The sequence below is a fragment of the Callionymus lyra genome, chromosome 1, assembly GCF_982586985.1.
Source record: "Callionymus lyra chromosome 1, fCalLyr1.hap1.1, whole genome shotgun sequence".
In the NCBI taxonomy this organism is placed as follows: Eukaryota; Metazoa; Chordata; class Actinopteri; order Syngnathiformes; family Callionymidae; genus Callionymus; species Callionymus lyra.
In genome coordinates this window covers 40,666,300-40,690,037 of record NC_141818.1, presented here as the reverse complement: position 1 = coordinate 40,690,037, position 23,738 = coordinate 40,666,300, and the positions used below count along the sequence as shown (strand labels likewise).

General features: G+C 37.8%; 1 protein-coding gene across 5 annotated transcripts in view; it reads left to right on the top strand.

Annotated features, from left to right (window-relative positions):
- inpp4b (inositol polyphosphate-4-phosphatase type II B) overlaps positions 1–23,738 on the top strand; it is a 160,829-nt gene that overhangs the window by 41,304 nt on the left and 95,787 nt on the right. For 3 of the 5 annotated variants that reach the window (XR_015713327.1, XM_087807638.1, XM_087807628.1), the window contains exon 4: positions 6,453–6,563. Coding sequence is in view for 4 of the 5 variants with exons in the window: in XM_087807638.1 (XP_087663764.1) it covers positions 6,453–6,563 (111 nt within the window). In the remaining variant the exon portion in view is untranslated. Of the gene's footprint in view, positions 1–2,344; positions 2,567–5,123; positions 5,233–6,452; positions 6,564–23,738 lie in introns of those variants that run through there. The other 2 variants (XM_087807645.1, XM_087807653.1) reach the window with 2 other exon arrangements.

Genomic DNA, 23,738 nt, shown 5'->3' with positions numbered 1-23,738 from the left:
ATTTATTTCTTAAGGGTACAGATTAAAGAAAATTGGTCTCTCGAGATGTGACTCCAACCCTCAGCTGAGTAACCACTGTTCTGAAGGAGTCTGACTTGTTCTCAAGTACTGTACCTTTTGGACTATAAGGAGCACTAAGAGGCTTTAATTTTCTATAAATAAAAAAAAACGTATCCAGAGCGCCTCATAAATGGATTCATTCTAGCTGTACTTAACATTAATGAGGCAATGTTACCGGCGTTAAACATGGAGATTATTTCCATGTACTTTTTCTTTCTATTCATCACGACTCTGTGGCGGATGTGAATGACATATGTATTCTGAGGTAATGTGGCCTTTACTGGCAGCGAGTCAAGGGTGTGTATCTGAAATCCAAGCGAGTTCCAGGAAACGCCAGGGACACAGGATACAGGTTGCCACTGACGACCACACGCCAATACCTGCCACTGCCACTGGGGGGGATCTCGGTGCTGCTGCAATAGTATCAATAGCTTTCAAGACGGTCCTTCTGGGTTTTTTTTTCCTGTGTCCAGCCTGAGAACATCATCAATAAGGACGAGGTTCCCTTCACCTTTGATACCCCCATACACCGCATTATGGAGAAAACATTGACCAGAACGATGTCTATATGCACCACAGGGAACGAGAAGTCATCCTTGGTTGCCACGATAATGGCCAGAAAAGTTCCGCCCAATGGTCATTTTCAAGAGGAAGCCAAAAATATAAAAGTTTCCAGCCGGAGTCATCATCAAAGCTAATGGCGGGGCTGAATGGACGAGGAAAAGATGAGTGAGTGGCTGAGAGAAATTGAATGGCTTTTCCCCCACAAATCGTTGTCCCTATTGATGTGCGACTTCCGTGTGCACTCACATTACCTATGCTGTCAAAAAAACCAAGTGAAACAAAAAATATATTTCGGAGCTTGCCATCGTTCTGGGTGGATTAACTAAAGAATTCCAGCTGCTAGAGCAGGGGTAGGGAACCTGTGCTGTGTCTCAAATCGCATACTAATCTTAGTATGCTAGAAGTTAGTATGCATCAGTTTAGTATGCATACTAACTAGTACGCAAATTCTCCACAGATAGTATGTCTCAAATCAAACCCTGAAGCTACACACTAACCGGAAATCACAGACCGCTTCTTCTTCTACTTCTATTTAACAATGTTTCAAGCAGCTGTTTGAACGCTATCGCCGACACCTGCTGGCAGCACGTATTGCAACTTTGGAAAAAGAAATAAAGAAAAAATATGAGAATCTAAATAATCGCGAGATATTTAAGCTGGTATCAGCAGCGAAGACGTGTTTATCCTCCTACTGCTGCTGAAAATACACATTTAAGTATATGCATATATATGCATTTATATATGACGTAACTTCCGTTTAAAACGTCACTAAAATGGCAGCTGTTTAGTATGGTTAGTGTCCATCGAACCATGCTAGTTTTGTGGGCGTGTTAGTATGCCAATTTAGTATGCATGGCGCACTAAATTTCGCATACTAAGAATTGAGACACACTAACGTACTAAAAATACTAACTTTTGGTACACTAGTATGCGATTTGAGACACAGCACTGGTCCAGAAAGAGCCGCATTGGGTGCAGGTTTTTGTTCCAACCGATCAAGCATGTACAGTTTAACCAATGAGGTTTCAGCTGAACAAGCAACACCAGACTGACAATCAACTGATTACACTCCTAAGACACCTGATTGGTCAAAATGTGTCCTCTTGAATGGTTGGAACGAAAACCTGCACCCACTGCGGCTCTTTCTGGACCAGGTTCCCAACCCCTGTGCTAGAGATTGGTGTCAACGGGGAGTTTGAAGTTAACTGTTGTCCGAGCTTTCACGAAGGCCGGAGTCGTCGGTGAACTGCCAGGTAACGGTACTGACACTGACTTAGATCATGGTGAGAAGGATACAAGCAGGCTTTGGATGCTGTAATCACCTTTTAAACGTGGACACTGAAGATGAAGAATTGAAGGGATTTGTGGACATGTTTAATACATTTTCATTGACTTATCTGACTGTTTTGTTTCGCTAAATTGTTGTCGTTTAGACCTAATTTAATAAGCTCTTGTAGGTTTAATTGACAATAATTTAAATTGACTCTCTTCAAAAAGGCAACACGTTTTTTATAGGCGACAACGGCTGCGCTCAAACCTGCAGTGAAGCGCAGCCTTCACCCATAGGTTAGGACTCGTCATTTTCTTTTTCTTCTTTTTTATTCAATGAGGGCAAAGTTTCCTGGCGCATAAAGAACAAGCTTTCATTTTCTGGCTGATCCAGTGAAGCTAAATTAGCATAAAAAATCCCTTTCAACTGAATTTCAGCTGCTTTCCTTTAAGCTCCGTCAATGGAACACTGTGTGTGTGTGTGTGTGTGTGTGTGCCAGTGTGTGTGTCGGAGTGTGCGCATGTGGAAACACAGGATGTGGTGGGATACTGTATGCTTGCTCAGCCGGCTCCACACTCACTTTCGCTGCTGCTGAAGTTTTGATTTCATGGCTGTATAGTTGAGGATTTACAGACTGGAGATATGGACTGTTTTCGGCTACGCAAAAATATGGTACGTTCATATTTTTTCATCCTTTTTTGCTACAATAAATGTTTCACTTCATTAATATGTGAATAAATGAGTAGCGTGTGAATCAACAAGCTTAATAGTAGTAATTATTATTACTGATTAACGGTAAGTTGCTCTTTGATTGTGCGAACATTTCAATTTAGTTTTCTTTATTTGGGTCCAAAAATGAAAAGTTTTCCTCGACCTCTCCGCTCTAGCAAAAGCAGCTGGTTCAAGAATCATGAGTTCAAGTTTGTTCTGAGAGCGGAGAGACTTGTGCTACTGACTGGCACATGGCTTCAGCTGCTTGTCACATTCCAGGGATGCCGACTTGAAAACAGCTGCCGGCAGCTTCACGACAGATTGGAGAAAGCAGAGTCTCGTGTGATGAACTCTGATTCAAAATCTTTTTCTTTTTTTTTGGACAAATTAAAGTGAAAACTAGATTAATTACGAATGTAATGTTTTGGAGATCTTTGTGTGGTTTCACTGTGATTATGGAACATTTTTGTTTAAGTTTATAGATAGTTTTTTTCATGTCGTATAATCAATATATTATATATATAATCAAAGTGAATTATAAAAAGTGATGTTGTACTTCAAGCTTGGACATATGGAGGCCGCAGAATATCAATTCAAGGGCTGCAAATGGTCCGCGGGCCCACAAGTTTCTTCAGGCCCATAATGTTACCCTGAGGTTGAAAATGTGCAGAACTGTAATGGTGAAGAAACCTCAAAAAGTGATTTATCAAGAAAAGTACAAAAAAAAAAAGTGTTTGCTCATGCATTGTAACCGGGTTTGGAGCAGGATGGTTTTTGGATCCTGATCCTTAACCCGACTCAATCCAGAAACGGTTTAGGGTATGTGAAACTTCATATACAGTAGATACACTTCAAAATTGAGGACACTTTCTGCCACATTGGTATCAACAAAAATACGAGCTTCAATTGGATTATTTTCAAAAGTTCTGTCCTTACTGGTCTTTACACTCCCTGTGACCACGGTCAATCTAACTAGTGACAATAGCATGATAGATGTGTTTTTAATACTGACAAGTCATTAGTGAGGCGCCTACATGCAAAAGATGTAAAACATTTAAATGTCAAAGCTATTTTTAACAGCCTTGTTGAAAATGGACTATGGTTTGGCCGGGTTTAGCCAATCAGTGAAATGCATCTTTTTGTTAATATAAATGTTTTATGTTTGGTGCAAAGTGTCCTCAAAATCTCTCAGTTGATGTTTTGTATGGATTTTAAAAGCACATCGGCGTTTGCAACCTGTGATGTCATCACATTGGAAGTGAAATAGTACTTACACCGGACACGTTCTGTACCTCAATCTGTGCGAGTCTAAATAAAATGCAAACATTTCATTTCCTATAATCAAAGAAAAGAAAAAATATATAATAAAATTCCTGTAATGATAATAATTTTTTGAATAGTTTCTGATATGACAATTAAATCAAATGAATATTTTTTTATATTAAAAATGATATAATAAATAAAGATATAATAATTGTCGTCTGTGGTTATATATCAATTTTGAAGAGCTTATAATAACATATCAAGAAAAAAGAACTATAAACTAGTTAGTTTTGGAGTTGAACCCGAACTTCTGAACATTTTAAATTATGACCTATGAGCTGAACTAGTTAAACTGGTGAACTCTACTTTGAACTAGTTTACATAGAAAGGGACACTGAAGACACCGTATTTAACCCAACTTATGTGCCAGTCCAGGTTTATAGCTGAAGCTTAAGATCTGTTCATTAGGATCACACATGTTAACAAATGACATGTTGTATAAAAACAAGGATGAAATGTAGATCAGTTTAAAAGCACTAAGTAAAACTTTTGCTTGTAGAACTCACTTCTTTATTGGCTTCACTGAAATCAGTTGCATAGTTGATCTTTCAAAAAGTTTAAGGTGTAAGGCTGGACTCTGACACTGGCCTTAAAGCCCTTCTAGCATGGATGTCTAGTTGTTGTTGAATTTAATTCCCAAAGAAATAAAATGCTGGTCATTAAGCCTTTATTCTTTATCAAGCATGGTCCAATCATCCTTATTCAAATGCAACCCTTGCATAAACAAAGCATTACAGTTCTAACATCCCCCTTAGATCTGATCCTGCTGTGCATAACTCAGCCAGCAATCAAGATTTTCCACGTGAGCAGCCTCCCGCATGACATTTTAGACAAGAGAAGCTAATGGAAAGTTCCTTCTTCGCTGCCAACCCCTTTTTCTTTTAGTCATTAACAACCAGCCAAGGAGCTCTGTGTCGCCATGGGGATTTAAACGTCAAATATGAACAAGGAATAAAAACATCCTTCAATGTCACGGTGGTCAGGCTTCAGACCCTCGACCAGGATCTTATCCAAGGAGTGTGTGTTTACGCAAGTCGTCGAGGGGAAAAAGGGGAGGAAAAGTCAGCGTTCATGTTTTTCCACCAACACAAACACTCTTGTCTAATGGCCTAAATTATGGTATCCTCAGAGGAGAGCAGCCCAATCAGACAAAAAAGACAAGCAAAGGGCAGCTGCCTCACAAAGTAAGCTGACCACTTGTACGTCGGACCGGCTCACTTATCTTTGGAAATGGAGACAGATTTTCCACTTTAAGTCATTGCGGCACATCAGTCGCAGCGAGACCATCTAGACCCAGCATGCTGGTAAGCTTGAAAAAATAACTTTTTCTGCAAAGCTGAACAAGAGTCTCTGTGTGTCTGTGACCATGTTTACTTCTTGTTGTAGTATTTGTTTTGAGCCCCCAAATCTTTGCTTTGCATATTCAGACGTTCTTCTTACCTCGCCGTCCCCCACTTTCTCGGCTCGACGTTTTATGACGTTGCTTGGATAAACACAACCTAGCTAGAAGTGAAGCATTTTTTTTTTTTTGTTTCCGATGAAAGATCGGAAGAGACTCGTTTCCCTTCAGAGAATACACTTATATTAGTTGAGTGTGCTGGAGAATAGACACAGCAAAAGCTGACAGGAAATCTCCTGGGAAATTCTGCCCTTCAGTGAAATGCTTCCAGAAAAAGGTGATTCCTGGGTCACAGAGTAAGTCTGTATCTACAAGGATGAAGCTGCAATATAAACAATTTTTCTTAAGGTGTTATGCTTATATAGTGCAGACGGAAATGTTTGTTTTTATTGTTGTATAACCTGGTTTATGAACAAATGTACATAGAAACCATCACAGCAGAGTGGCCCATGATAACCTTCCCAGATTAGGGTGTCACCACTTCCATGATTTGATCTATTTTCACCAGGCACAAATTGTCCCGAGGGGTCTCAGAAGGGTGTGTCCTGGTAACACCCATTTGAGCCGAGCAAAGGAAGATGTACAGGATAAACAAAAAACGACAACAAAAGAAGTTCCAGGGTAATTTTGTCATTTAACACATGGCTCGATGTACGAATGTTCAGCTTTGAGTGTTTATTGTATTTAAGAATATGGTACAAGGTAGTGTTCTCTAGTCCTAGACTTTGTCTCGATGGTCTTTGTCTTGTTTTGGTCTCGGGTTCTCTTTGTTTTACATTTTTTTCACGCAGTTTAGTTGTCTCGAAGAATTATGCGTATTTATATGTGTAGTTTATTTATTAGAAGAGGTGAGGGAGGCAACAGCCTCCAGTTTGGGTCTAGACATAGTCTGGTCTATGTAGTATTTTGGTCTTGTCTTGGTCTGGACACTCTCTGGACTTGGTAGTGTAGACTTAACATATACTGACTTGTATACGTTTTTCAGAAGCAAGTGATGGTTTTTTCCACTGGAGTCGACTGATGAACGCTTTCCTGATGATTTTTTTCCGCCTCCTTTCCCCCGTTTTCATCGTCATGTAAATACTGTAACTTAACTGTTTATTGTGTTGTTTCTCTTTTTCACAGACAAACAAAGACCCAGTATTTATGACGGGGGTGACCTTCCCATCGGAACGTTGTGCCGCCCTGGAGACAGTAGTCAAGCTCACTGTGTATGATGCAAAGAGGCAGGAATCAGTGAGTGAATACTTTTTTCTCAAGGTTTTGTGTTGATGTTTACATACTAATTAACTAGTATGGTGTAGTTGTGCTACAGTTACCTGGTTGATCCGAGTTATAACAAAATGGGTTGTGTACAATTTGGGACAAAGTGTAATACATAAAAGTGTTGGGGAAATGTGTTTGTCTCAGTAATAATGATCATGTTATAACCTCTGCCAACTCTTAAACTCTTAAAAAATAGTATCTTGGGGAAAAAAAAAGATACAAGAGTGTTGACGTGTTTGTGTTTTACAGCTCTATGTGGACTTATAGTATCAACATTTTTCCAAATATTTGACTTTGACTTGTATGGCCTTCGTCAATGGGATTTTGTTGATAAAATGAATTATGTTAATTTTATTTTGGGGGTTTGATGCCTTTAAAAAGTTAGCGTGTCCGTCCAAATTCAAAGGCCTGTTCTGGAATTTGAATAAGATGTATTTGTATTCAGCGAACTGAATCTTCACTGCCTCTTGAACTATTTAGTTTCGATGAAGTTTTATGTGTTCTTAGATTAATGAAATACTAAGTCAAAGAGCAACTGAGAAAAATGCCAGATTTAACAAGACTACTGAGATTAAGTGAAGTGACACAGTGTCGTGTGTTTTTCTGCATCAATATGCAACTATGAGGCCTAGAAACAAGGGCATCCCAGGCGACACTGCTATCATCAATGGCTTAAAGTATGTGTCCAGGTTAAGTTAGTGGAACTACCACAAGTGAAAAGGGTCAATCCGCGCCGCTGTCTTGTCCTGCCATCTTACCCGCTATTGTAAGAAGATAAACAAGTTAGTAATACAACACACTATGAAGTACGGTCTCTCCAGAGGAGAGCCACTACTGTGAACAAGAGCTTGTCGATGGACAAAGTGATCTCACACTCCCAGACCACAAACATCACAACCAATTATTCACTGAACAAGTGATGAAATATATATTTTTAGCATGTTACAAAAGAAAAATCTATAAAACAATAAAGTGATGTTAACATACTCATGATTCCCCCACAGATTTTCTCGGGAACATGATCTGAATCTGTTCCTTTCTCCTCTGGCGTTCCCTGCATATGGAGAAGAAGAGATTGACAGGATTTTAGGGGTATAAGAAAGAAATGGACCGTTTTCTGTCTGTTTCACATTCACATATTTTAAGAGCCTGGAGAGATAAATGCTTAAACCAAACCCTGAACCCGCGATCAACCCTGTGCCAAGCTATTTGGCTCATCATAGTGTCAAACAATCACCAGGCTTTATGAGTTAGGATCCCATTAAAGCAGTATATGATAATGCATCTCAATTAGTACCAATGATTTTGTGTTCGCATAAAGCCAGCAACACAATTAAAAAGCCATTTTGGTTTGGCATGCCATAAACCAATTGATTTCAGTTGTTCTATGGCCAGAGGTGCAATGGAAAAAATAGAGGGAAAAGTCTCGGCGTGTTCCAAGATGAGTGGGTGATGTTTGGCTTTGGACTGAAGACAGTTTCTACTGGCTCGGTTTTTCTGTTGAAGACTAATGGCACCAGGTGGCGAAGCCCGGTGTGCAAACTGCTTTGCTCAAATCTGAGGTTTACAAGAAATACTTTTCCCTTGAACTATTTGACCTGCCTTGACAAACGGGTTGTTATTTGTATACTTCTATCATCCGTCACCTCAGAACTGGTGAATATTCTTCTTGTTTATCCAGTCATCCATGGGTAGCTACGATAATTCTCGGTAATGCTGGAGGTGATCTTCCTTTTTTTTTTTTTGATCTGATCTATTGTTTCACGAAAAGACACTTTGAAAAAGAAACAAATTATAAACAAAAATAAGCCCAACACTTAGTTCACATGAGGGTGAGAAGAAATTGATTAACTTAATAAAAAAATGATCAAATTGACTATATGATATTAAAAAAATGTATTTATTTAGAGCTTTTTACTGTCCCCAAGGCTTCCCTACAGCTTACACAACTTTTCTTTTAGTGTCTGTAGTTGCGGAAGAAGTAATGCTTCTTTATATTATAAGGAAAGTGCATGGATTTGGTCTATTATGTACTTACGTTATATGTAACAGAGGAATCAAAGACTCCTTTTTATCTCGTCTAATCTTTAATTGCTTGTCTGCCCCTGAGATATGCGGGTGAAAGCGACATCGGTTGATAACGTACATTCCTTTCACGTCTTTTGCTAGGTCGGCTCCTACTGGACCTCTGAAGGCTGGACCAACACACACAATTCTAACTCATTTATTCTGTTTATTGTACCACAAATGGATCGCTACTTTGTTTTAAGCAAAGATCTTGAGCAATTTGGTGGAGACACGTTTATTATTAAGAGTTTCATGAGCACACATAAAAAAAACAACCTATAAACACACACTTCTAAATTGGCACCTTGATGTCATGTAATGGAAGTTGTATTCATTAAAACTTTAAAAGGCTCTTGAATGTTTTAGGCCTTTGATGAAATTATTTCAGTCTCTTCAACTTGTCCTTAAAAAACAGTGATTCACAAAAATCCTTGTTAGTCAGCCCATTAAATGGAACTGGATGATATGCTGAACTAGGATCCGATGAAATAACCTGATAACCTAACTGACTTATTTGTTAGAAAAAAAAAATTGGTTAAAATTAATTAAAAATAAATGAATTAATATGAACAATTAAAAAAGAAAATCGAGGTCCGCATTAAAAGCAATAGATCAAACGAAACATGAGCAGCATCATGGAGCAAGTACTTTTGTTGGGGTGGCTGAGAGTAATCTGTTCAAAAACCTGATTCTTGTTGAGTTGTTCTCCCCTCATTCATATGCTACTGTCTCATCATCCATTGTAAGACTGAACTCCTCGGGCCTGATTTTGGAACAGTATGTGTTTTTTAACCCCATCTTAAGTGATAGTTCAACCAAAATTCAAATGTCACTCATTAACTACCCTCATGTCGACTAAGTGTTGGGGTTATTTTCAGAGTAATCTGTTACTTTTAGGCAAAAAAGTTTGTTCATTTTAATGTAACGACTGGAGCTCAGTTGTCTTCGACTTCATCCAAAAAGACACTTAAAAACATCCAAATACCTCCATACTGCTCGTCTGTAACGTCCCTCTTTTATTAGAGCCCTGACATGAGGTATTAAAAAAAACAAAAAAAACAAGAAAAATCTATATTTGAAGCATGTTTTTAACGAAAGTTCTCAGTCCATCAGCGTAATGAAATACTACTTGAAATAGAGGAAAGACTAGGAGATAATGCAACAAACATCTTAAAATATAAAGACTTAATTTAAGTCCCTGACGAGGTTTCAAGACGAGAGATATCTGGATGTTTTTAAGTGTCTTTTTGGATAGAAATTAAGACACTGTGTGTGTCAGTCATTATATTAACATGAACTTGCTTTTTTTCCAATAACTAAAAAAAAAGAAAAAGATTAATGTGAAAATAATCCCAACCCTTAGTCGAAATGAGGGTAGAAGTAGAAAATTAGTGAAGTTTGAAGTTTTCGGTGTACCATCCCTTTTTGTGTTTGTTAAACTATATTTCTTTTCACCAACTTCCTCAGGGATGTCCTTGTTGTTACTGTGGTCATGGCGATGGATTTGTAATCGCCTGCTGCATCGCAAGACACAAAATGTGGGTCATTCCAGATCTTCTTAAAAATTTCTACTTCTTTTTCCACTACTCGCATTCATATTATTGGAGGGAAAAAAATGAATCATAGAAAATGAAAATCAATCCCCAAACTCTGACTCTGGCTCTTCCCTTCTTAAGAACTCAACCTTAAAAAGTCCAGAGTAATCAGTTTCTTTTTCTGGAGCGATTGATGCTTACGCGTCAATTTTCTGTTGAATGTTCCGCAAACAAATTAAAAATAGATACACCATGTCATAAATTGTTGAGTCATAAAATGTGGAAGGCAAAGTTTTCCGCGCTGTACTCTTCAGGATGTATTACTTTGATCTATTTTTTTCTGTGTCAACTTTGTCTCTTCAGAAGGGCCATTTAGCATTATCTACGCTGGAGCACAAAGATGCTTTACAAACAAAGGATGAAAACACTCGAGAAAAAGGGTTAAAGAAATGCCAAAAATACAATCTGCTTTTAGATAACACATTCAGATGCGTACCTTGAACAATTCTGGTCTGCGTTTTTATCTCCCTCTCCGGCCCTTTATATTTTAATATTAATGAAAGATGTTTTCTTCAACAAGCCTTTATCCCTGGATGAGAGCAATGCAAGACATTATGTAAATAATGGTCACGTAACAGTTAATATAAATGACTATATAACGCTAAATTGTTATTGCATAAGAACTAGATAAAAAGCTTATTTAATATTGCGCTTTGTTACGTGAACAATACGTTAAAATACGTAATTTAAACATGACAAAAAATAATAGTATAACACATTTAGTTAAACTATTTGACAATTACAAGGTTTCAAATCCAGATTATGTCCATGATTGTGATTTATGGACTCAATAGATTCACATTATTTCTACGTGATGAATGTTTATGTAAAAGTAATAATAAAACACAAGAATGTTGACTAATAATATTGACTAATATAGCAAAATATGTGAACAATCTTCAGAGAGTTTTCCCTCAATAATGCCAGAGCGAGGTCCTGGTCAGCAGGTGATATTTAGGACTCCTGTGAATGAAGTGTTTATTTTTGTTAGTTTATTTGTTAAATGCACAGCGGAATAGTTAAGTTTAAAGGAAGTATTTGCTCCAGATCCAGCCGTGTTGCGTCCACTATACCCAGGTCACTGATCACGGACGGTCAAAATTCCCAAATCCCGATAGTTACAGTGGTGCGTCAGTTAAGGATTTAATGAATCGTGAATATATTTATCGTCTTGGACTTGACGCCGTCTATCTTGGTTTCGGTCTCGACAGTTTTTGGCCGTGCCTCGACTATACGTGTACTACCTTAGAAAATACTTCATTTTTTATCTCTAACACGTCAGTGATATCAACGTGTTCTGTTAGATTTTTCTGTCATGTGTTCAGTTGTCGGAATATTGGAGCATGATAAAGTATATTTCCAGAGAGCTGGGGGGGGAATTGGAACCTAACAAGGACGAAGAGGTGAGCCGTTGCTACAGGCGACAAACGCACACACACCTCGTTTTACAAGAAGCAATCTGAGATATATTACTGCTAGTCATGGGATGGACGGCAGGACAGTGATAACCCATGAGAGCGGCTCCACAGATAAGGACTGTCTGATGGTCACTTTTCCACTCGAGGCAACGGTGGCGAGAAGAAATGAAAGTGACACAACAGTCGCATCAAACTTTCTATCTTTACCCACGACTTCTTCGACCACTTTACTTTAACTATGAGAAGGAGAAAGAAAAAGTTGCTCATCCTTCCCTAGTCACACTTATCCTCTTCAAGTCCTCGCTTACTGCAATGGGTGCTCGTCGCAGCTGTGTTAGCCTTTCCCTCAGTCACATACTCGCACCTTCACCCCGGCAAGCTGCTGCAAACAAAGTCCGGCCAGATTGGTCTCTCGGTGGCGTTTCGGGCTCAGCGCTCTCTGCCAAAGACATCACAAGCCACTGCCAGAGTTACCCACACAAGCCCTCATGGTCTGAGAGGCAATATGTAGATGGCAAATACTACTTCCTGTGTATGGATCAGAGTGAAACAATTTGTCATTAAGAAATGTTTTTGACGGCAAACTAATTGTGCTCAATACTCTGATGCCTTTTCAATTTAGACATTAAATGAAAGCAAATTACTTATTTATGTCAAAATATTCTTCTCGATATTGTTCTTGTTGGTAAGTATTCAGTTCAGCTATCATATTTGTCATGTACTGACTTCACCCTTTTAACAAAAAATATAAATTATATCTGGTTTAAAGACACACATTTTACTTGTATACAAGCGAGGAAGAAGAAAAATACAGAGTTTACATGTCTGTCTGAATTATTTATGAAGCACAGAGCTGTTACGTTGCTGTCATATCTTTGTCGCAGTTTCACAAGCCATTAATTATCTTATGGTTTACCTCTTGAGAGACACAGCGACACCTACACTCCCACATTCCTCTATCACACGAGCAGTGTTGCGAAGATACGACCAGTGAGATAATAATAGTCTATGTGGTTAAGTATATTTGATACTTTAGCTCAGCAGTTTGCCCATTAATATTAAATTTGTTTTTCTATTTTTGTCCCTTCAGTTTTATGCCTTAACGGCCACTTACAGCAGTGGCACTTTTTAATGTGGCCCTTAAATAATCATTCCCTACCCTGAATATGGAGCAAATACCTCCAAAACAAGGCATGGGGGACGTTTCCTGCCCATGTGCAGATTACATTGCAGAATAAATCCTCCACAAGCTACATTATTATGACAAAATCATACGTTAAAGTCAGGCAATTATTATTTTCAAATATTTTCTTCATTTTTTTGGAAAAATGTTTGAAGATCGAGATGCTTTTTATAGAAGCCTAAATGAGATCAGTATTGCTTTGATAAGACTGTTCAGATTTGGCCCCTTTTTTATTCTCACATTCACTTCATAAATTGGGGCACTTATCATAATAGGTTTGAAAATAGACCGAAAATAAATAAGTCCACCACCAAAACATGTGCACACACTCGCGATGACTCTCCTGATCTTCAATGTAAACGACACAACATTTAAGTTGCAACATGACAACTACTAAAATACACAAGGCATCACTCAATCCATCTTTACGCCGTTTAACTCAAACAGAAGTATTGGTCTCGCCTCACTGACACGATTTCGCTAATGAGAAAACACGAGGCAAGGAGAGGACGAAGCCGAATGTGTTTCATACCTCAAAGGACTAGTGTTGAAAGCTCGCTGCTCAGTCGCATCCGTGATATTAACTAATTAAGATAGTATTTATAATGAATTCTTTCACCGACCCTATCCAGCCTCTAAAGTGTGTCACTTGTAGAAAAAGTGTGAGGCAAACATTGATTTCACTGCACAGCTGGTGAGTAATCACCTCGAGGCTTTTGCCAGCAAAGAAATGCTGCAGTCTCCGTGATTATGATGTGATTTACTGTGAACATAATTTCACTTTTGCCTCTTTCGCATCCAGCCCATTCCAACTGACCATAAATTAAGCTCATTCATGTGCGTTTAATTGCACATTCAAGAAAGGACGGCTACAAAGTACATCTGATGGATACCTACGGTGATCTCCCCTGGGCGCCCCAATTTTGTTGAAGCCCATAAAACGGACACGATGTGCTAAGTAACAAATCAGACGGGGGGACATGGTCATAGTTGTAGAAGCAGCACAGGACTTCTGTGGAGAGCAAGTGAGGCTGGACTTTATCTTGGAAGAAGCAGGTCCTATCATCGGTCTATCAAACCCATTGCTTGATAGACAACCCTCTATCACTAATCTTACTCTATCAGTAAGTACAGGATGAAAAGGGTAATTTGTTGATTTTCTGTGAGGTTATGCGGAAAGTGTTGTGAGGAATTTTTTCATGTATTAAAGTAGCCCAGAAAGCTCACAGCCGACGCAAATAGTGAAGTTATGAAACGGGTCCAGGTGGTTGTCTAGGGATGACATCACTTCCTGCAGTTACGATCTTTAAAAAGCTTTAATTATGTTTTAATTACACTTTAAATTAGGGTTTCCATCTTGTTCTATCTAATCCTTTTCAAAGCTCATTTCCTTTTTGTCATCTACTGGTCTGACACTAGTTCATCGCTTTAGTTGTCATCGCAAATGAGTAACATGCACCATGAAAGATATTTTTCTAGTTACTTGTAATGGAGTCGATGGACAGAGTCGATTTTCCCCCCTTATGGAATCTGTCGGGGCTACTTTGACGATGCAGATGATCGGCTTAATAAACCATAGTTTATTTCAGGTCATTGAATGCCAAAAATCACAGCCATAGCAATACTAAGCCACGATGGAGTCTGTTGACGTATTGCCAACTGTGTAAAGGACAGAATAAAAGTTTAGTGGGAGATTTTTTTTATTCAATGTTGGGAAAAGTTAGTTACAATAATCAAGTATCACTTCGTCTTTTTTTTTACTAAATATTTAATATTTTAATATACCTTCAACCGCAAAAAGAGTCCTACTCTGCCAAAAGTTCAGTCAATTCTTTTGTGGCCTAATGTTGTTTTACTTTTGCATTTTTTCATGAGCCTGTCATTTTCAATCTGCTTTGTTACATTTCGAAACATGCAAACCTTGACTATACAAGCTCGTCAATTAAACCTTTTTCCTCCTGTTTGGGATTCAAATTGCAGCAATTTCGATCAACATTAATGGAGATTGTAAGTCAAAAACCTTGATATGATAATGAATTCGAGTGCTTCCGCAGCATTTTGGGCTGATGGACCAAATTGCCCATAAAGCTTTCAAATCTGTTAGCATGTCTCGTCTTAATAAAAAAGAAATTCTCTTCAATTTAGAAAACCTGAAAGAGTGTTAAAGGCAGACAAAAAGCAATCATGTCTCTAAGGAGAGAAGGATTCAGCAGGATGTATTTTTTTTCAATAACACAAATCCCAAGCTGCCAAATTAATGTCACATTTGACACCTAAAAAGCCCGGTGAGTGGATGGTTTGTGGTTCAACATGCCACATGAAACCATGTTTTAGCAAAATACCACCCCCCCCCCCCCCCCGCTGAAGATCTTTCTATATGACGGCAGCTCGCCCCCCCATCCCTTTGTTTGTCGTCCTTGTCTCTGCCACTTGTTACGAAGCACTCCAATTAGAGTGGATCACTGTGGCATTGGATGTTTACACTTGTTGACAATCTAGCTCTCCCCAGGCTTCGATGGTGCTCCGTGTCAGTCATTAAAATGGATGTTGTTAAAGAATACACTCGTTTAGCACAACCAACTGAAGCTTAGCGGCGAAGCTAATAATGCATTAATATGTTAACACGTGTCGGGTTAATTTACAAAAATGAGCACACGATCACACATACGGACACCTATTTTGTTTTTGGACTATGGAAGATAAATGAAACAAATGATTCAACACAATAACCAGAAAGCACATGGAGGTTCCAAACACTTTTAGGCTGGAATCCTTTTCATATCATGTTTTCAATGCTGCTACTCTGCATATAACAGAGCAAACAAAGAGAGAGTAGCCAGCACTTCTGGCAAAGCGCTTTCCAAACGCCATCGTACCATATCAGGGGTCCCAACCTGAATTGACCATTAGGACCATTAAGCCTGTAGAGGAACCGGTTTAAATTGTCACCAGACTGTTACATTTATTTCCCTTTGCCATCCAACATTGTACAGAAAAAGCCTTCTGCTTGAGCCTTAGTAAGTAAGTAAGTAAGTAAGTAAATAATATTTATTTATACAGCGCTTTTCGAGACCAGGGTCACAAAGCGCTTAAACAATCAAAACAATACTAAAAAAAGTACATACTTTAAAGATCAAGATAATACTGAGAACAACACAGGAAGAATTTCGAGAAATTCAAGGAAAAGCCTGAACAAATAGAAACGTCTTAAGATGTTTCTTAAAGGAGTCAGTAGATCCATCAAGCGCAAAGAGAGAGGAAGATCTTTCCAAAGCTTAGGAGCAACAGCCTGAAAAGATTTCTCTCCTCTGGTCCTGAGCCGTGTGCGTGGAACCATAAGTAGATTTTTGATCCACAGACCTCAGAGCCCGAGCTGGGGTGTAAGGCTGGATCAGATCAGTGATGTAAGGAGGAGCCTGACCTTATGCATAGAGGGATGTACAATATCAGACGATGGGCTGCAAATGGGCAGCAATGTTGTGGTTCATCAAGTATTTCTATGGTATATATACCTATTGAAATCTTGTGTTGTATGTCTACTGTATTCCCCCTTGAATTTACACGTGGTACTTACATCTCAAAGCAGCAAAGATTGACCACTTCTCTATGGGTTGAGTTGCCGTTTGTCATCATCTGTCTAAACCTATCTTCAATTAAAGTATTTTTCCAAGTGAAAAGTGATGATTTTACCAAACTGGGGGGAAAAATGCTTTCAACCAGTTTGGCTTACGTCTTTAGTTCCTGTGAGACTCTACTTCCTTTATCCTTTGGCAATATATTTCAAAATGTTATTACTGGGTTGTCAAGGTAGTGACATTTGTAACTCGATAATTATATTCAGATCTCCAAGTTTAAGAAATATTTTTATAAAGAATGAAATAAAAAAATTAAAAAAACCTGTGTTACAACATATTCATAATTCTTTTTTAAAAAAACAGCTGTGCAATGAGAAACTGCAAATAGGTCTGAGGTAGAGCTAAATAGAATTAATAAAATGAACAATAAAGATTGGAACAATATTTTGAGGTTGTATGTTGTACACATCTAAATATTAAGGAAACCGCCTGATAAAAAGTAAATTAACACATGGGTTCCTTTCTTGGCTATGCTTTACATAGATAATAAACACTGTTGTGTGTGTATCAACTACAACATTTAAGTATCAATAGTTTGTGGCATTTTGATGCTTTTTGTCAAGCTTGATTGCATGTATATTAGTTACTCAAAGGAGGATATGTGAAGTATCAACACAGACATCTTGTGGGAAATTGGCAGTGTTTAGAATGACTATCTGGATACACAAAATCATTTCCCATTGAGATAAGTATGACTGTTCCCTGCATCCATTACTTTTCTCTGAGAGTCTTTCCCCGGTTTTAAAGCGTGGGTGTGTAGATGTCTGCATTAGAGGGTGTTTTGTTTACACACTTTACAGAAATACACCCTTACTTTCTGCAGTGGTGAAAGTTTTAGAACAAATATCATTTGAAAAGTTCTGCTGGTGTACATGGATACTGGTTTAACTGTTTCCTGTTCATTTTCAACTGATGGCCTGACGAAGCTTCATGAAGCCTCTTGGCTTTAGGAACTCTGGCTTTGAGCAGATATTTTATTAAACCCCCCCCCCCATTCTTTTCAAGCCAACAATTCCATTTACTGTATGTGAAGAATGATGACCCTTTTTTTCTCCAAGCTTCATCAAGAAATCACTAATATTCGCACACATCTATATAATCAGAGGCATCTGTTCCGTGACTGTCCAGTGATGTCGTTCATGGCTTCTTTTTCTTGCCAAAACAAGTCAGTCTTCTTCACCAATCTTACACCTCCGTCCTTGTCACATCGCTCCGCTTCATGTCACAACTACTGCCTCCTTGTTTACCGGGTCCTTGTGTATCCTGTTGACAGCGGAGATCGACCTTCACCCTCCTTCCTCCATCTTTGGATCAAGATATTTGAAGACTGCTGCTTTTTTCCACAGAGTAAAGTCAAAGTTACAGCAGAGATCGATTGCTTCAATGAGTTGTCTTCAAGCATGAGGATTATTTTTGTTTCCTGGAAGAGAAACCTTCATAAATGCAGAGACAGATTTGGCCACCAGTGGCTGTTTTTAGTTTGTTTTTGTCTTTTCTAGTCGGCACTTAATGCCGAGACACGGAGCCCACTTCTATAACGTTACAATCTATAAAATCGACTAGTTATTTTAGTCGTAAAAGTTTTTACAGGCGCCGTTTGCCCACAAAACAGTTTTACACGTAGTTGAAGTTTAATTAGAAAAATGCTCTTGTTTTTACACCCGGGCTTAAACTTTATGAGTGATGCTCTTAGTTAGTCAGTGAAAGCAGGGTTTACTTTGTTAGCATGCTAGTTTCTAAGCAAGTTTTTGTTATGGTTTGTGATCTGCATTAAGATGTAATTAATCTGTAATTAATGATGTGGAATGACTCCCCAATCATAACAAAACAACATTTGCAATGTAAATAAATGGTACTTTACATATATGTATCTTTATACTGAACATATTACTGTATTGGTTGTAATTCATTTTTATTTTAAATTAAATGTGTATCCTTCAATTTTGAATTTATTTTATTTTGAATTGTTCAATTCTATTTCTTTAAATTCCAAAATGTAGTTTGTATATCGTGTGTATTGTATTGTTTGCCCGCTAGAGGTGTAAAATTGCAAAATTAAATTTATAGTGACAGAAGCTTCATAAAGCATCACTACTGGAAATCTTTGCTATATAATATTTGGCTTTGAGCAGGTATTTTAATGAAACATTTTTAAGCCAAGAGCGCCATATAATGGGCATGAAAATTAGCCATATCACTTCTTAGATGAAATTTTGTTCTCCATAACCACACCCACTCTGATTGGTCAAACATCAGAAGTTTCCAGCGCTAAGGGCTTTGTTGTATAAATAAAGCGGGATGTGATAACATCTGGCTGGAGGAGGAGTGAAGCCTTATAATGTCATAATGGACTCCGCTCTTGAAATCTTTTATTCCTGCCCGGATTTTAGAACCTTGTAATGTAATAACTTAAAAACATCTTCATTAAAGACATCGTACATCTTGCATTTTGGAGAAGACTACAAGATTTGAAACATATGAGTGAGTCAGGAATGCTAACATTTGTTGCCCTTTAAAGCCCAAGTCTGTAGGTTTTAAAATAGTTGTTGTGGCTCCCTCTAGTGTAGGACTAGTGTAATGGCAAATTCTTAAATTCTATTAGTATTTGTTTAAATAAATACAACAGAGAAAGTAAGTAAGTAAGTAAGTAAGTAATTTTTATTAATATAAAGGCTCTTGTCATAACACTTGTATCTTCCTGGTGATTTCAAAATGTTTCTCCAGCACTTCATATGAAAATAATGTCTCTGAGCCAATGCAGTTTATGGGTCTCATGAAACTCACAGGCTCTCCAGCGAGTCGACCAGACAAAAGTACATAGTGATGAGCAGGGTTGTATGTATGTGTTTGTTATAAGTGACACTTTGAGGACGTTCATGAGGGAGTACACTCTAAATGTTAGCATCACAGTAGGCGAGGATCCGACCTGTGAGGCATCAATCCCTGTCCGTCTCCCGTCTTAGCCGGTAATTACCTTTGAGCTGTACCATTGATCTTTGTAATTGTCTCTCACTCTTAGGAGTGACACCGGAGTTGGTTTGATGCGAGCTGTTTACTTCCACAGCTCCATTAGCCCCGGCTTTCCCCAGGAAGAGAGTGCTATCAAACATTTCAGGCGTGAGCAAGCATATTATTTTGTCATTGGTGTTTGAGTGTGTTGTCGAGACAAAGAGAGACGTAATGTGTTATTGCCTCCGGTCGGGCAGGCCTACGGGAGAAGCCCGGAGCTTTTCACGATTGCACAAAAGCAAAGGAGCCTGTTTGTTTAATTTCAGAAGATACAATGTTTCCATGTTGCTCACCGAATGATTAACGTTTCTCCACACCTTGAGATGTCCGAAGCTTTTAAAGCATCGTCTTCATGTTCTTGCCAGAGTCGAGCTGAGACGCAAAACCCTTGAAGTAAACTTTCCGCATCTTTTGGTTTACCCTGAAATATGCATTTCTTTTATTCGACCGTTTTCCAGAAAAGTTCCCAAAATATTCTTGGAAAATCTGCCTCCGCAACATTATGTGTAAAACAATACATTATATTATTATATTATATATTATTTCTCTTTGTTCTTGTTATTATTTAATTTTTATTTATTTTTCATGAAAAATTGCTGTTTTTGCTGTGGCTAATTGGGAAAAAAAAAGAAAAAAAATCCTGAAGAAGACCTCCTGAGGGATCAATCACTCCTGTGGAGTTGTACTACCTTTGGAATATAAGAGAAGAAAATGCATCAAACCATGTGTTGCAAGTTTTGCAAAATGAAATCATGACCTGAAACATTTGCAGAGCTCATTCACACACTTGACAAATGCTTTTATTTACCGGTTCAATACCTTTTTGCATCAATCTGGCCAACCAGAAGGAGATACACAATATCAACCAATCAGAAGCAACATAAAACGTCTATGATTCATCACAGCACCACTTCACTCAACACAGAGAAATCGAGTCATCGAACACAAAAGAGATTCTAACGTCAGCGTTCAAGCTCTCTGTGGTTGGGGTTTTCGGCGATGGTCTGATGAAGCTTCATGAAGCAGCGTCATTATTTTCCGAGTCCACTAGATGGCGGTCTCTGCACTATTTTCCTTTGTTTTGAACAACTGTTCTAATGAAACTTCACTTGATTTTTAAACTGATTGCGCCACCTACTGACCTCTAAACAACATGACACTGTTTCATGAAGCTTCATCAGCCCATCACTAGTTTTCGACATTACAATATAGGAAATACACATCATTCTTTCAAATTAAAAGCATTTAATCACTCAAGTCTGCCTTGTAGTCCTTTATTAAGGTAAGGTAAGGTAAAACTTTATTGATCCCTCAGGAGGTCTCCTTCGGGATATTGTTTATTATTGTTACGGTCCTACTCAATACTGTTTCAAATTCAAATTTGGTATTTATTTTGGTTATTATTTTGTAGTGATGTTCTGATGAAGCTTCATGAAGCAGCGTCATTATTTTCAGAGTCCACTAGATGGCGGTCTCTGCACTATTTTCATTTGTTTTGAACAACTGTTCTAAAGCAAAATCTAGTTATTTTTAAACTGATGACGCCACCTACTGACCCTTTAAACAACATGACACTTTTTCATGAAGCTTCATCAGACCATCACTATTATTTTGTGCCAGATGCATTGATAATTGAATAAGTTGTTCATCCAGATAATAGGTTTTAGATCATTTAAAACTCCAAGTTTAAGATGCAAAACTAAAATATTATAACATTTAAATGTAGAACTTTATAGAAATTGATAATTAAATAGTAATATTTTCACTGTGACACACACAGTATGTATTTATCCCACGTTAAGTAACTGTAGACGTGAAAGGACATTGACGAAGATGACAGGTTTATGAAGCTTTAAGAGGGCATGAAGATGAGGACATCTGTCTTATAAATCGACATAAAAAAATTGTTGTTTTTTTCCACTGTGCGCATCATGACACTCAAATCTCACTCTTGTCATTTTCGGAAACTTGGGGGAGGGACAAACCCAGTCTATTCAAACACAAATGGCTAAACATCTTTCCCAAAATAAACCTATTTCTCTTACACTCTTGTTACTTACGGGTTCATAGTTTAACAAAAACATCTCACAATTCAGGTCTCATAGACTTTGCATTTTATTCCACTCATCTGAGGTTTGGTTCAGTGAGAATGATGAGGCTCAGCATTCACTCTCCCCACAAATCTACCCACAGAAGGCACCTTTCTCTTTCATTCAAACTCGTCCAGCGGGAATGTTGGAAGGCGACTAGTTGAAAAAAGTCACAGATTGTTTTTAACTTTTAACTTTTTTTCGCCATCGATCATCAGAGGTAGTGATGTGTTGATGAAGCTTCATGAATCAGTGTCATCATGTCCTGTCTACGTAGGATTGCGCTGTTGAGGGTTTCATTAAAAATAGCTGCACAAAACCAAAGATTATTCAGCAATTATATTGCTTTTGTTTTGAGAAAAACACTAATATTGTGGAGTCGAGGAACACTTGCGTCAGCAGCGGAACTGTTCCTTTTTTTTAAATAGACTTTTAAATAGACTTACGACTTAAAAAATACATAAATAAAAGTTAGCCCAGAATAGATATCGGCCACACAAGAAGACACCATTGTGTGTAGAGGTCGTTTCACACTCCGTACCGTAAACTACCGTTTACTCAGTTGGGAATCCAACTTCTCTAAGACGTCTGCTCACGCCGAGTATCCACTTTTGCTATTTATAAACCTGCCTTTATTGTGTCACGAATATCATGAGCACAGTTTGCATCTTTCAAATACATCCACCTGAACATTTCTATTAAAAATACATAACGTTGCAGAAAGACTGAAACATGCGGATTTGTCTGACTGTATTGAAAGTACACACACAAATCAATATATTGGAGCTGAATAATCAAGAAAAGAATAGCTGGAGTTTTCACTTTAAGATGGGTTTATGTTGTCAATACTTGAGATTTGGATTTGTGACAAATGTGAAGGTGTTCTTGTTATCACTAGTATTTTTAAAATGTATTTATTTCGATCACATTTAGCACCGGTTTTGTTTTAGGAGTTTCATACGTTCATACACAGTCGTACACAATTTATGATTCGTCCACATCATTTTGTGTATATCCTACACACCTATAGTTGTATAATTAAAAATACATAAAGGTTTTAGATTATTATAAACCATGATCAAACATCCATTGGGAGTTTGTTTAATTACTATCTTGCTTTTCTATGATATATGTTGATCTATGATGACTCCCTAAAAAAGATCTAACTAGGAAATCTGCTCCAATGTCGTTCATTTGTATCCAAATGATTTGGTGAGCAAAAAAAAAACAACTTTTTTCTCCAAGTACAGAAAGTATTTTCTTTTTATCCATCCAATCTTAAATCTTATCCATTTTCCCTTCTGTTACCTCAGAGTTGTAATGTATCCACTGTGTACAAAACAGTGTCATCCACACATAATACATGTTTTTTTGAGGGTTATTTAAACATCTTATTAAAATGTAGAATGTATTTATTAAAATAGGGCAGTTTAGAAGTAATATTGTCATCAATAGCAGGAGAAAGCAGTATTTTTCTTTTATTGCTGGAAAATGAATGCACGCCTGAGGAGATGCACGAATAGCTTGAAAAGAAGTACATTTGGAGCACGCAATGCTTTGCAGATGAAGATCCGACCAGAACCATTAGATAATGCATGATGGTTCCGGAATAAAGGCGATGACTTTAGAAAGGCAGAAGCGGTCGCCTGTAAGGTGAAAAAGAAACGGCTCTTCTTTCATGTCTCTATGACCTTCTCCATGTTTTCTTGAATGGTAAAAAATAAATGAGAGCCAGAACTGGCCGTTCAAAGTTGAATAAGTTAAAGTAATTGAATTAGAATTTGCAGCAAAACATGCACGAGGGCAAAATAGAGTTTCCAAAGTTTTGGACGACTTAAGGATGAAGGCGGTTGGTAGGGCATTTCTTATTGACCTCATGTCTGACCTATTGATTATTACTGTGCGTTTAAAAAAATTAAAAAAAGATTCTTAGACATATTTACCTCACATGTCAAGACACTTGGTATAGTTTGCTTACAAAATAAACCAATGAAATAGTAAAATAAAAAACAAACTCTATATAAGATGTTGTTATTCTTTACACCAATTGTATTGTCCTGCGTCTTTTTAAGTGTTTAAAATGTGGACGACAACAGTGAGCTTAATAGAACCACAGGTGACACTTCTGCACCACTGTTAGTGACAAAT